Source organism: Rhinolophus ferrumequinum, chromosome 21 (assembly GCF_004115265.2).
Source record: "Rhinolophus ferrumequinum isolate MPI-CBG mRhiFer1 chromosome 21, mRhiFer1_v1.p, whole genome shotgun sequence".
NCBI classification, from domain to species: domain Eukaryota; kingdom Metazoa; phylum Chordata; class Mammalia; order Chiroptera; family Rhinolophidae; genus Rhinolophus; species Rhinolophus ferrumequinum.
In genome coordinates, this window is record NC_046304.1 from 54,176,497 (window position 1) to 54,188,838 (window position 12,342).

Sequence of the window (12,342 nt, forward strand, 5' to 3'; positions counted from 1 at the left end):
GACCCAGAAGTCAGTGCAGGCCACGGGGAGCCAGGGTGAACTGAAAACCCAGGTGGTCCTGCCCCGAGGACTCAGAGTACCCCTTTGTCTCAGCCCTTCTGCTGGGGACACCCCCGCCTCAGCCTGGCATGACGGGGCCCTCACCAGCGGTCAGACAGGGTCAGCTGCAGCTGGGGCTTGGGCAGTTTGAGCTGCTGCTCCCGGACGGCGTAGGCCAGCACCTGCCGGTCGGAGTGGTGGGGGTAGGGCTGTGCGCCCAGCTCAAAGAGCTCCCAGATGGTCACGCCCAGGGACCTGCAGGGGCAATGGCCATCGGAAGAGGCTGGCACGGTCGGCGTGGCACAGCTGCACAGGCTCTCGGAGCGTGGGACAAGGGGCCGCTCCTGTCACCACACCAGCTTCTCAGGGACGCCCCTCCCAAAGGCTGGAAGGACGTGCCACCCAGCCAGGCCCAAGCCCATGCCCAGGGTTCCTAGGCAAATAAAAGCAAACTGGCCTTAACGAACCCAACTCCATTCGTGTCTGCATTCATTCATTCATTCTCTTGCCACGGTGAAGACCAGGCACTACCAGGTACAGGAGCTGCCCTGGCAAAGCTCCCGGTCCTGCCAGTCACCAGCAGAGACTGGAAGGAATGGCTGGTGCCAAGACAGGGAGGGGTGAGTCTAGGGACGTCTCGGGCCAGTGGGCGGCCAGGAGAACAGGCAGGGGCTTCCAGAGCACACGGTGCTGCAAGGAAGCAGCTGGCTTCCTTCTGGTCGGCAACAGCTTCACCCAGCCCCTTGGGACCCAGGACTGTCCCGGGAGGTTTGGGGTGGGAGGGACAGAGCCGATTTGCCAATGGAGAAGTCATGATGGCCTTGGCCAGAACCATCTAGGGGATCCCAGCCAGCGTGTAGGAGGGTGGGCAGGCAAGGAGGGTCAGCTGGATGGACAGCTGAGGATCAGAGCGGATAGTGCCCACGACGGGAACACGGTTCAATGACTCAGGGGAGGGCCAGGGGTAAGCTCAGGAAGGGGAGCTGGTCCATGGAGCCAGGCTCTGAGGGTTCATCAGGGACAGGGGAGGCCAGACCAAGGCCTGGCGGCTGGGAGGAGGCCAGAGGGGAAAGCAGAGGCTGGTCAAGGCCGGGACCGAACCACCATGGAGAGACGTCTGTCACAGCCTGTGGAAGTCCAGGCCTTTGAGTCTCACTCTAGCTCGGGCCCAGGCCTTCCAGGGGCTGCAATACTGGGTCTGAATGCCCACACTGCCTGGCTCGGTGCGTCCAGGCTGCAGTCACGGGAATCCCCAGTCCCTACCAGCCCCTCCGAATGGGAACAGGTACTTCGTGAGGCCCCCCGCCCCACTCGTCAGTCCCACCTGTTGTCACTCCCACAGGGCTCTCCAACCTGAATGCACGCTCTCACCACGATGTCTGTGGGCATCGGCCCGTGGGTCCTCCACAGATACCGCCAGCCCAGCCGCTGTGGGCCGCTGGCCCCAGCAGCTACAGGTGACCCCAGCACCCCCGTAACCTCACTTGAGGCTTGTTTGGCCAGCTCCGAAAGAGTGATGAGGTGGGACAGACCAGCATGTCCTCACACACAGCCTTTCTTTTAGCAGCCTGCCCGCATCCCCTCGATGCAGGAAATGGCGGGTAGGCGGGAGTCCGTGCCCTGGTGCCCGGCGGGCCTGTAGGCCCTGTGTGCTCACGGGACACCCACTCAGGGTAGGGCAGCGTGAGGTCTGGCAGCAGCATGTGGGACAGAGTTGGTGGCTCTTGGGCCGAGACTCGGGCAGCACGCAGGACCTACTCACCACACGTTGCTCGCCTTGGTCTGGTCCACCACCAGCAGGTTGCTGTGCACCTCGTCCACCAGCTCGGGCGCGATCCAGCGCAGCGGCACCCACAGCTGGTCGGCCGTCACAAAGTAGTCTTCCTGTGGGCACGTGGGGCGGCATCACTGCCAGGGCCCAGGCGACCACCCTGCCCCTCCGGCCCGGCCCGGCCCAGCCCACTTACCCTGTATTTGCCATGAGACAGGCCGTAGTCGCCGATCTTCACCGTCAGGTCGGCCGTGAGCAGGCAGTTCCTCAGGGCCAGGTCACTGAGGGGCAGAAGGGATGGTCAGCCAGCCGTGCTGGGGTGTCCAGGGCAGAGGGGGCTGAACCACTTGTCGCCGGGGCCGTCTTGGGCTCAGCTTGGTGCGTGGGCAAGAAGGGGCATTGAACAGGCTGCCCACCCTCCCCATATAGAGCCTGGGCCCCTCGCCCAGGACTGGGCACTTCGGAGGGTCCTCGTGGACCGGGCCTCAAACTCTACAACACAGATGAGGAAAGTGAGGCCCAGAGAAATCTAGAACATTCCGGGGCCCTCAGTAGAAGTGTGGCATAGCAGTCACTGGAACCCCTCCCGACCCCAGCCCACTCACTCCCCATTTCTCCTAGGACACCAGCCTGCTGACTAGTCCCTCGGGGGCCAGCCAGCCCAGGGACACTGCAATCTTTCTCCTGCTCACTGTACCATCACCGCAGCTCCCCAGGAGGTCCCCACGGCGGGGTGTGGAGTGCCCATCTCCAGCAGTGTGGTTACCACCCCCCACCTCCAACCCAGAGGCCAGCCTTGGCTGCCGGCTTCTCCCCTGCCTGCCTGCCGGGTGTCTGGGCATAGAGCACTGGGGCAATCGTGGGGTCAGCCCACATCCGCCGTAGTGCTCCTATGCACCTCGGGCTGGGTGGGCACGGCCGGCACGTCGGGAGGCTGGCAGCTGCCCTCTTCAACAAAATCACTGATGCTGGAGTTACGTGTGTCATCACTCAGCACCAGGATATTGTTGGAGAGGACGGCCCGTGCGGCATCCGGGGATGGCGGGGCCACATCCTTCGCCACTTCTTCCGGCACGTCCCCCTATGCTGGGCACCCTGGCCCATCTTTCCAACTTCAGGGGCCAGGGCAGGAGGCAGGACAGAGCCGTCCTTCCCCCCAGGCCTAAGGGAGATAGGAGAGCAGGGGCGGACATGGTGCCACCAGGCGGCGCTGATCAGCTCTGGGACAGAGGACAGGCCTCAGGCCCTGTGTGCCTGCCCAGGCCAGCTGGACAGTGTGTGTCACTTCACTTAACTGTCCTACAGAACAGCTATCCAGCCCTCCTGCCCGTACTGTTCAATCCTTTCCCAGTGGCCCCTAGAGGCTGAAGACAGGTGAGCCCCAAGCCCCAGCCTCACACAGCCCCCGACAGAGCCCGTGGGACCCAGGGCTTCCAGCCCCGCCCCCACCCTCACCTATGTACATAGTTGTTGCGATGCAGGTGCAGGACCCCGCAGGCCAGCTCGCAGGCCATGCGCTGCAGGGTGAGGGGGTCAGGCGCCATGGACTCCGCCACCTGGCAGCTGCGAAGGTAGCCCTTGAGGTCCCCCTGCCAAGAGCGCAGCACTGTCACCTGCCGGTGAGGAGTGGGCACCGCCAGCCCTAGGCCTGGCCCCTCTCACCGCCTCCCCACACAGGGCCTGCTGGGGGGACCGGGCTCCTGCTAACAGGTGCCCTCCCCCAGGGGCTATCTCTGTAGGACGACTGGTCCAAACCACACCCGCAGACCCAGGCAGCCCTGTGGGGCCAGTAGGGACACATCCACTGTCCAGACCACTGGAGCCTAGCTGATGGCCAGCAGACGGGCCACACAAGCCAGGACAGAACCCAGGGAGGTGATCAGAGGGCCAGGGGGCAACTCCCTAAACTGCTGACATTGCCTAGCTCCAGGGAGGGCCCAGCTGTCCTGGGGAAGCCCCAAGGTCAATGCGATGGCCAAGAGCCCAGAAAGCAGAGAGTGGGGCCTGCATGCTTCAGACCCATGTCTGCCGAAGGCGCCTCCGTGTGGGCAGGCAGCTCAGCTCAGGGCGGGATCTGTGTGTGCGGGCAGGGGCCCTGGGGGCAGTTTCAAGCACAGTTGCCTCTGGGAGATGGTGGGGCAGGACCCCCCCATCCCACTTTAGGGGGGAATGGGAGACCCCAGAGTGGGGCAAGAGGTCCCCAGCTCAGCAGAGTGCTCTCTGTGGGGAGGCAGGGCCCAAATCCCTGTCCTGGATGGAAGCTCGGGGCAGACGGGCTGGGCGGCCAGGGAGGGTGTGACTTACCATGGGGCAGAACTCCATCACCAGCAGGTAGGGTGTCACCTCTGTGCACTGGGCCAGGCACTGGAGCAGGTTGCCATGCTGTAGGGCCCTGTGGGAGCCAACAGACTGCCCCCTGACTCACACACGGGCAGGAGGGGTGGGGGAGGGTCTGGGAGGGGGGGGGACGGCACAGACCTTGCCTTGGATCACAGAGCCCTGCACAACCCCCACCACCTGGCTCAGCCCGGCACCCACCTCCTCCAGCCGCACCTGTGCCAGGCGCCACCCACCTGTAGGGCTGCGCCTCCTCCAGGAACTGCACCTGCTCGTGCACGCTGGCACTGGCCTTCAGCTCCTTCACCACCACCTGAGTGCTGATAATGCCCGAGCTCACCTCTCCCAGGAACACCTGTGGGGGCGCACATCACCCGCCCTGGATAAGGCACTGCTCTTTCTGTACCTCACCTTACTCATCTGCAAAATGGGTTCTGGACCCTTCCCGGGTGAACCCTCCTGGCTGTAGTATTGTCCGGTCGTCGCTGTTCTCGGCACTCTCTGGGGGTCCGCAGTGAGGAAGAGGGATGGCGCCCAGGCTGGGGATCAGGGAGAAGCCACCAGCAAGAGGCTGCTCCCTGTTCCCTGCCCCCAGCCCTCTCGGAGGCACCTCCCAGCATCTGATCACAGGATAGCTGAGAAGGGGCTGCAGACCCTGAGCTCCCCAGGAAGGGGCCCAGCAGGATGGGGACCTGGAGAGGGGTCCCCAGTGCTGGAGCAGCTCCCAGGAGAAGCAGGTCTGAACCTGCCCCCTCCACCTCCCAGGCAAGAAAGGGGCCCACGACGCCAGCCCCTCCCCCACCCCGAGGTCAGCAACTCACCTTCCCGAACCAGCCGTGGCCAATCTCTTCCAGGTACAGGAGGCTGTGCCGGCCCAGGTCTGTGGCCTTGAGCAGCTGTACTGTAACAGGGCAGGGGGCTCAGAGACCTCAGCTCAGCCTAGAGCTCAGAGACCTCACCGCGCCTATCTTCCCTCATCAGACCCCTTGAGGGGCTACCCGCTTGACCTGTTCTGGGGAGCCTAAGCCCCCCAGTGCTCGGCCACACCTGGGGGCTGCCATCAGAAGCAGGGCGCCTGCCGCCGGGGGGAGCCATGGACCTGCAAGTCGCATCCGGGCATCTTTCTGGGTGGGTCTGGGAAGGCTGTGCCCGAGCCACAGGGACGAGTCGGGCTGGGACACCAGGGCCTAGAGCTGGACTGGTGGTCAGGCAATGCAGTGTGGCTGGGACCGAGGCCACAGGGAGGAGGGTACTGAAGTGGCCTGTCCCCTCACCCCTGCCGCAGGCTGACATTCCAGCGCCAGGCACGCCAAAGGCTCCTTTGTTGGGGACTGCTTGGCACTGCCCCGCACGGGACACACTGGGCTCATTCTCCTGCAGGCCCCCTGGGTGAGGTCAGTGGGGGGAGGGCCAGGGCTGCAGAGGCCATTCATGCCCTCCTGTACCCGAGGGATTCCCCAAATTCTGCTCCCACGCCAACTGCCCGGAGGGCCCAGGAAATGCTGACCTTGATGCTGAGCAGACTTTAGAGTAGGGGCGTCCCACTGGGCCCTGAGTACTCCCCCGGGGCCCCAGCCTGCTGGCCCCCCTCTCTGGCCTGGGGTCTCCCAGAGCAGGCTCAGGTGTCCTGACAGTGGCCACGGGGGTAGTGATGGAAGTGGGAGCATCCAACTGCCAGCCCAACAGGAAAGTTTGCCTCTCAGTTGCCGGAGGCAGGGTGGGCCGGGGTTCGAGGTGCTGGGGTCTGCCCAAGGGGCAGTGCCCACAGAGCTGGGCTGGGGGGCCTGGAGACTGGGCCTGGCTGGGTCATCCTCCCCTCAGTCTGGAGGGTGCGACTTGCTGCCCAGGTTCTTAACCCTTGACCTCCGGGTGGGCTGCCCTCCCAGCGTCACCCGAAATCTCCCCCTCCCTGGAAGCAGGGGACATTGCAGAAAACAGACCAGAGCTGCAAAAATGGAGAAAACAGGCAATCGCTCTCCTTGATCTCTGTCCCTTTGTGCCTGGGGGCAGTCCCCCAGTGGTGGGAAAAGCTGATTGTCACGTAAGCCCGGTTTTGGTTTTGGGGGGGGGTGTTTCTAATGCAAGTACCTGACTTAAGCTTTGATTGCAGAGGCGTACACTTCAAAGGTGGGTGTCTCAAATAAACAGGCAGCCAGCCCCACGACCGGGAGCCCACCCCTCCCCCAACGAAGCCCCTTTGTTCTGGAAATCTTGGTTGGTTTTAATAACTGACCTTTTGGGCCACTTGGGTTCCCCCCTCCCTTCCTGCACTTTAAATTCCCGCTCCTATGTTTTAAATTCACCATTAAGGATCGAGCCCCCACTCTGGACCCCAATAAAAGCAGCACCCCTGGCCTATGCACTCTCTCTCTGCCCGCGACCCCACCGCGTGACCCAGGTGTGCTGTGACATTTCCAGGTTCTGGGAGTCATAAACCTGCATCTTTTCAAAGTTTCCTGATGATTCTTGTTGAGAGGGGTCTTGCAGTCGCCACCGGGCTGGCCAGTTGCAGTGTTGGGTTAGAAAGCAGACGTGTCTGTGGGAAGCTCACCAGCCCAGGGGAGCCCCCAGGGATTTCTATCTGTAGACTGAGACTGGCGTAAAACACTGGGTCTCAAAGATTCTTTGGGATCTCAGCTTGTAGCTGTGGGATGTGCCAGGCCCAGGCCTGGGGACAGTGTCCCCTGGAGTGTCCCCTGGCTCCTCCCAGCTCCCAGTGTCCAGCAGTGTCAGGTTCAGACACCCCCACGTTCCTCCAGGTGGTCAGGGGCCCTACAGCAGGCTCCCTGCCTTCAGGGGGTTATGGGGGGTGCCTTTGCGCCAGTCGACACATGTGCACACGCCTTTGAACCCCAGCCCTGATTCTTCCCTAACCGGTGGTATGGCGACGCTGGCAGGGGGTTGGAGGGTAGTGACAACTGGAGCCCTGAGCCCTGGGGCTCGTGGCCAATGGTCCCCTACCTCTACCCTGGGGTCCCCAGCCCATGAGGAAGGCTGGGACCTGGGGTGGGCAGCACCTGGGGTGGGCAGCACTGATCAGGCCCTGCCCGACCTGGAACAGAAACAGGTGGGGTGGCATCTCACCGCTTCAATAACAGGCCTGGGTAGCAGCAGAGACCCTACAGGACCTGACACCCCGTCTTCAGTTCTCCTGGAGGAGCTGGGGGTGGCACAGGCTTTGCGGAGGAGTTTTCAGGGAGGCGGCCTGAGGGCAGGGTCCTACCCCCAGGCTCCAGACACAACTCGGGCCCTACAGCATGGGCATCAAGCAGATGTGGGTTGGAAGCCAGCTTGGTCATGGACCTGTAACCTCTCGAAGTCAGCTGCAGGGGCAGGGTGGGCCGGGGCTGGGGCATCTGCCACGTGGGTGGTGAGCCCGGGGGGAGCCCCGGGCCGGGGACGAATGGGAGACATGGCCAGGAAGCCTGCACCTGCCCCCGACCCCCGGGGCCTGAATGAAAGGCCCATTCACAGGCCACCCACAGAGGGCGCCCCAAAGAGCCCCTCATCCCCAAGTGGGTGGGCCCTGCCCACTGGGCATAATGGAGCGACGTCCCTGAGTGGCCAGCTAGTGCCACAGGGGGGTCTGGGCTCAGGCATCCCAAGAACAGCAGAGGAGCCCCTCCTTCCAGCACACGGGTGGCCCACCCCAGGACCAGAGGGGGCAAACCTGCCGCGGTGCCCATCACCACCCTTTTGCACAGCAGCCCAGGGCGGGGACGTAGAGGCAGAGGGCTGCCCCCAAGCCTGCTCACAGCACTCCAGGTCCCAGCAGAAAAGGGCACACAGCAGCCCCTCACCCTCTTTCCCCGGGAGCACTGGCTGCTGAGCCCTGAGCCACACCCGCCACCCGCCACCCGCCACCGGGGCCCCCCGGGGACTCACACACCTGAACGCCCGGGCTGCTTGGCCATGGGCAGGGAGACCTCGGTGAGCGGCAAGACGTACACGTCGGGCCCGTTCTGCGCAGTGGCCGCTGGGGAGCCCTGGGCCGAGAAGCCGGCTGGGTACTCTTCCCCTTCAGCATTCTCAAACTCCTAGGCCAGACGGGTGCCATGAGCAACACGGTGAGCTGCAGCGCCCAGCGACGGGGAGGGGCAGGGGACAAGGCAGGGCGGGGCGTGGGGGTGACCCAGAGGCAGGCCAGGCTCTGAAAGGCCCCTTTCTTCCCAGGGTCGAGCCCCCACCCCCTCAGTTGGCACCCCTGCTAGCTGCCCCCGCACCCATCTCCTCTCTCCTAAGGGCAGAGAACAGACCCACTCCTAGGTCCTGGGTCCTCAGGACACCAGCTGCCCAGGAGGGCTGGTGTTTGTTTTGTGTCAGCATTTTTTTTTGGGGGGGTGTTCTTCCCAAAGGCAGAGTCTCCAGGGTGGGCCATAAGCCCCAGGGTAGCAGCGGGTATCAGCACCTCTCCCTTCAGACATCAGCTCACCCCCACCCACCCCTCCCAAGCTCAGGTAAGGTGGGCAGCACTGGCAGGGGACCGGGTAGGGCTGGAGAGACCAAGAGGCTGAGGCCAGACGCCCATCCACTCAGCCCCAACTCCTCGCAGCCACCCCCCACCGTGACCCCTGCCCATGGTCCCACTTGCCCCCGGGACAAGCAACTAAGTGCCCGTTCCCCTCCTGGACAAGAAGTAGTCCTGCGTGTCCAGAGCGGGGAGCCCACCTGCAGGCCCGGCACCGTGCCACCTACCACAACCATCTGCCAGCAGCCGCCCCTGGACCTTGAGCCCGGCAGGCCAGAGTCCATTCCCAGGGCCTTAAGAGCCTGGCACAGGGCAGCCCTGGGCTGGGCCGCACCTGGTGGGTGGCCACACCTGTCTGTCTGGGGAAGAGCCACCCCCTAGGTCCAAAGCGCAATCCTGAGGAAAGCCGAATCTGGAGAAATCCTGGGACTGATGTAAAACCATTGCCTGAGGCAACAGCGGCACTCATCCGAAAGCCTCTGACCTGACCACCCCGCTGCCCGTGTGGGGAAACTGAGGCCCGGAGCCCGTATGGACAGGCGCAGGCCTGGGAGCCAGGAGGCTCGGTTCCTCACCTTCCCGGCGCTGTGTGACCTGGGGACCCTCCTTTCTCCTTGATGTTCTCAGCTGCAAGAGGGGGATGGGAGCCCTGTGCTGTGTCCCTATGGGCTGGTCCTGGTCTGTACCCAGAGAGGACAGAACCACTGGGAACAGGGGCAAGGAGGCTGGTGCCTACGGCAACTCCCCCTCCCCAGGCCCCCTGAGGACACTGTTGGGGCCCTGGGGCTGTCAGAACCCCAGCTGTGTGAGCCTCTGCAGAGCCCACAGATGCCCACCCACCCCCATGGGGTCGGGGTCTGGCCCTGGCCCCAGCCCGTTACCTGAAGGTGCCACCTGGAGGCCCACCGGATTGTGCCAGCACAGCGGGCAATCAGGAAGGACAATGTAAGCATTACTGCCTAGCCCCTTCCCCCAGCACAGTTCCAGTTGGGGGAGCCCAGTGTGCAGGCAGGCTCGCCCCCGAGGAGCACTGCGGCTGGAATGTTCCAGCACCATGGTCCCCAGGAGTTGCGGAGGGCGCGGGTAGGAGGGGCCGTGGCTGGTCCTTGTTTGGGCCTTGTTCTCACAGCAAACAAGGAGGAGCTGACTTATACAATGGCCCACAAGCCCCACCCCTGGGCCCCACCCCTACCCCTGCCCCCCAAAACCTCGCAGCTCTGGCCCAGGGTCCTCCAGGAAATGCCAGTGTTGCCTGGCCCAGCTCCCCCAACCCCCCAGTGTCTTCAGGTCAGGAAGACGGCCTCCCAGGGCAGGGCTATAGTGCGTGGCCCTGCTGCTTAGGCACCCAGCTTCCCCAGATGACCGGGGGCCAGCCCCACCCGAGGATTCTGGGAGAATGGCTGAGCCGTCCAATGTGGGTTTTATAAGAAGCAGGTGCCATGTTCATCACCCTCACCAGGTAGGTGCCAGCTCCCCCAGGCCCTCTCTGTGAGGTGACATGGCACAGTGACATTCCTCTAAAATGGCTAGGGTCTAGGCCACGTAGCATGGGGACCAACGGGGCTTCTGTGCTGCCATCAGACCATCCCCCTCCCGACCTCGCCAGGCCCGGGAATCTGACCTCCAGCCCAGGGGCTGGCCCGTGGGCGGGGGACTGACCACAAGCCAGCTAAGTCAGCAGGAACTCGGCCCACACGGGCTGGCTGGGCCTCTGGTTGGGGTTTTCAGCTCCCAGCTTTTCCACTTGGTCCTCCCTGCTCAGATCTGCTGCTGGATGTGGGGGCTTGTAAGATAAGGGAGCAGCACCCCAAGGGGTGTCCCTTAGCCGCTGCCCTTAGGAAGGACTCAGCCCCAGCATGCAGCCCAGGACAACTGCTGGGACCTTTGCCCTGTAGAGGGTGGCCCGGGGGGGGGGGCAGTCAGCTGAAACCCCGTATGTGGAAACGATTGCGTCTGCTGTGCACAGTGGCCCTGATGTCTGTGCCACACAAAATGCCTCCTCCTCCGTGTGTCTGGGGCCAAAGCCAGGTGGTACCAGGTGGTACCAGGTGGTCAGGTGGTTTTGGTGCCAGAAACCATGTCCCCTTCTCCCCCACCTCCAAACAAGGAGGAGCTGACTTTTACAATGGCCCACAAGCACCAGCCCTGGGCCCCCACCCCTGCCCCCCAAATCCTCACAGCTCTGGCCCAGGGTCCTCCAGGAAACACCAGTGTTGCCTGGCCCAGCCACCTGAGTGCCTGCAGGTCAGGGAGACGCCTCCCAGGGCAGGGTGTGACTGCATGGCCCTGCTTCTCAGGCACCCAGTCAGGGGCTCTAGCAGGCGAGGCCCCTCCCACGCCAGCTCAGGAGCCCTGTGGCCCCTTGCAAGGCCCATCCTCACTGTTCTGAGGGCCCAACCTGTGCCCAGCCCACGGAGCCTGACTCTGAGCTGGGATATGATAGCATGAGGCCATGACCCCACAGAGAGGTCCCAAAACAGGGGAGGGAGTGGGCCAGGGTCCCTGAGAGCCCAGGCTCTCCTGTCGGCAGCCCCAGAGGAGGGGCTGTGGGGTCCCAGCCCAGGTCTACATGGTCCCCAGGTGGCCCAGGTGAGGAAAACTCTGGCCCCCTGGGGCCCCGGCCTCACCTTGAACCCGATGCCGCCCTTCTTGCAGCACAGGCAGGCCAGCATGAGGGCGATGACAGTGAAGAGACCTGAGAAGGACACCGCCACCACGGCCAGGGAAGATGACCAGGAGAGCTCACTGAGTGGGGCGCCGTCTGCCAAAAGAGAGAGCAGTCACCGGCAGCCTCTGAAGGGGCCCACAACTGCACCCAGTACCCCCAAGTGCACTCGGGGACCAGCCAGAACCCTGCCCCAAGCTCCCCAGTCCACGACTCGTGGTCTAGCCTCAGCACCTCCATCCTTGCTCTGAGACCCCACCTGGAGGCCCAGGGCAGATGGACACAGGGTGTGGCGGCAGAGGCCTGAGCCTGCAGTTCCTGGGCCAGCCACTGGGTGCCGCTCTGGCCTCACCTGGGGGACAGGGGCTTGGCAAAGCGGCCGGAGCCTGCCCACGTCCCCATTGTGGGGGTTCACTGACACCCCTATGTGAGGTCAGGGTCTTAGGGCTGCATAGGACCCCCCTTCCACGTCTCTCTCACACTCTGGTCTCCCCGCCTCACCCCTCTGGAGCCCGTCCCAGGGGCTGTCTCATTGCCAAAACTCTGGGGATGGCACTGGTAAAGGGTGAGAGACCCCAAGGGAACTCGGCCCCGCTAAGTGGGAAAGATTGCATAGCTGGCCGCTATCCACTCGCCACTTGCCAGGCTCTGGGCAGCTAGGGGTCAGAGCTGTGAGATGTAAGTCCTGTCCGGCCTCTGAGGCACAGGGACCCTGCTGTCCCAAGAAGGTGGTGATATGTTGGCTGGGCAGCAGAGAGCTCTTGCACGCGGCCTGGCATTTCCAAGTCACCCCTTACTGAATGAGCCACCGAGGGCACCCTGGTGTCTGTCCTGGGGACAGGGTGGACTTCCTTTCTGCAGCACCTGGTTCTCATGGCTCACCCTCACTAGATGGGGAAACCGAGGTACCCGGGACAGCATGACATGGCCCCCACATTCGGGCTCCGAGCTGCCCCCATTCCCCGGCTGAGCCAAGGCTTTGGGGAAGCTCGGCCCGTCTGGTGCCCACAGGATGGTGTGATGGGGCCAGCATGGCGTCCCCTAGACAGAGGAGGGGCGGCT

The 12,342-nt window shown here is 64.0% G+C and overlaps 1 protein-coding gene across 8 annotated transcripts in view; it reads right to left on the bottom strand.

Moving 5' to 3' along the window:
* The window catches only part of AATK (apoptosis associated tyrosine kinase), a 34,067-nt gene that overhangs the window by 5,701 nt on the left and 16,024 nt on the right, over positions 1-12,342 (bottom strand). For 2 of the 8 annotated variants that reach the window (XM_033090180.1, XM_033090182.1), the window contains exons 2-10: positions 11,243-11,376; positions 8,037-8,184; positions 4,969-5,048; positions 4,384-4,502; positions 4,115-4,202; positions 3,266-3,399; positions 2,007-2,091; positions 1,802-1,923; positions 145-294 (exon numbers count right to left, since the gene is read on the bottom strand). In XM_033090180.1, the coding sequence (XP_032946071.1) occupies positions 145-294; positions 1,802-1,923; positions 2,007-2,091; positions 3,266-3,399; positions 4,115-4,202; positions 4,384-4,502; positions 4,969-5,048; positions 8,037-8,184; positions 11,243-11,376 (1,060 nt within the window). Of the gene's footprint in view, positions 1-144; positions 295-1,801; positions 1,924-2,006; positions 2,092-3,265; positions 3,400-4,114; positions 4,203-4,383; positions 4,503-4,968; positions 5,049-5,246; positions 7,143-8,036; positions 8,185-9,496; positions 9,735-10,236; positions 10,467-11,242; positions 11,377-12,342 lie in introns of those variants that run through there. The other 6 variants (XM_033090183.1, XM_033090185.1, XM_033090181.1 and 3 more) reach the window with 6 other exon arrangements.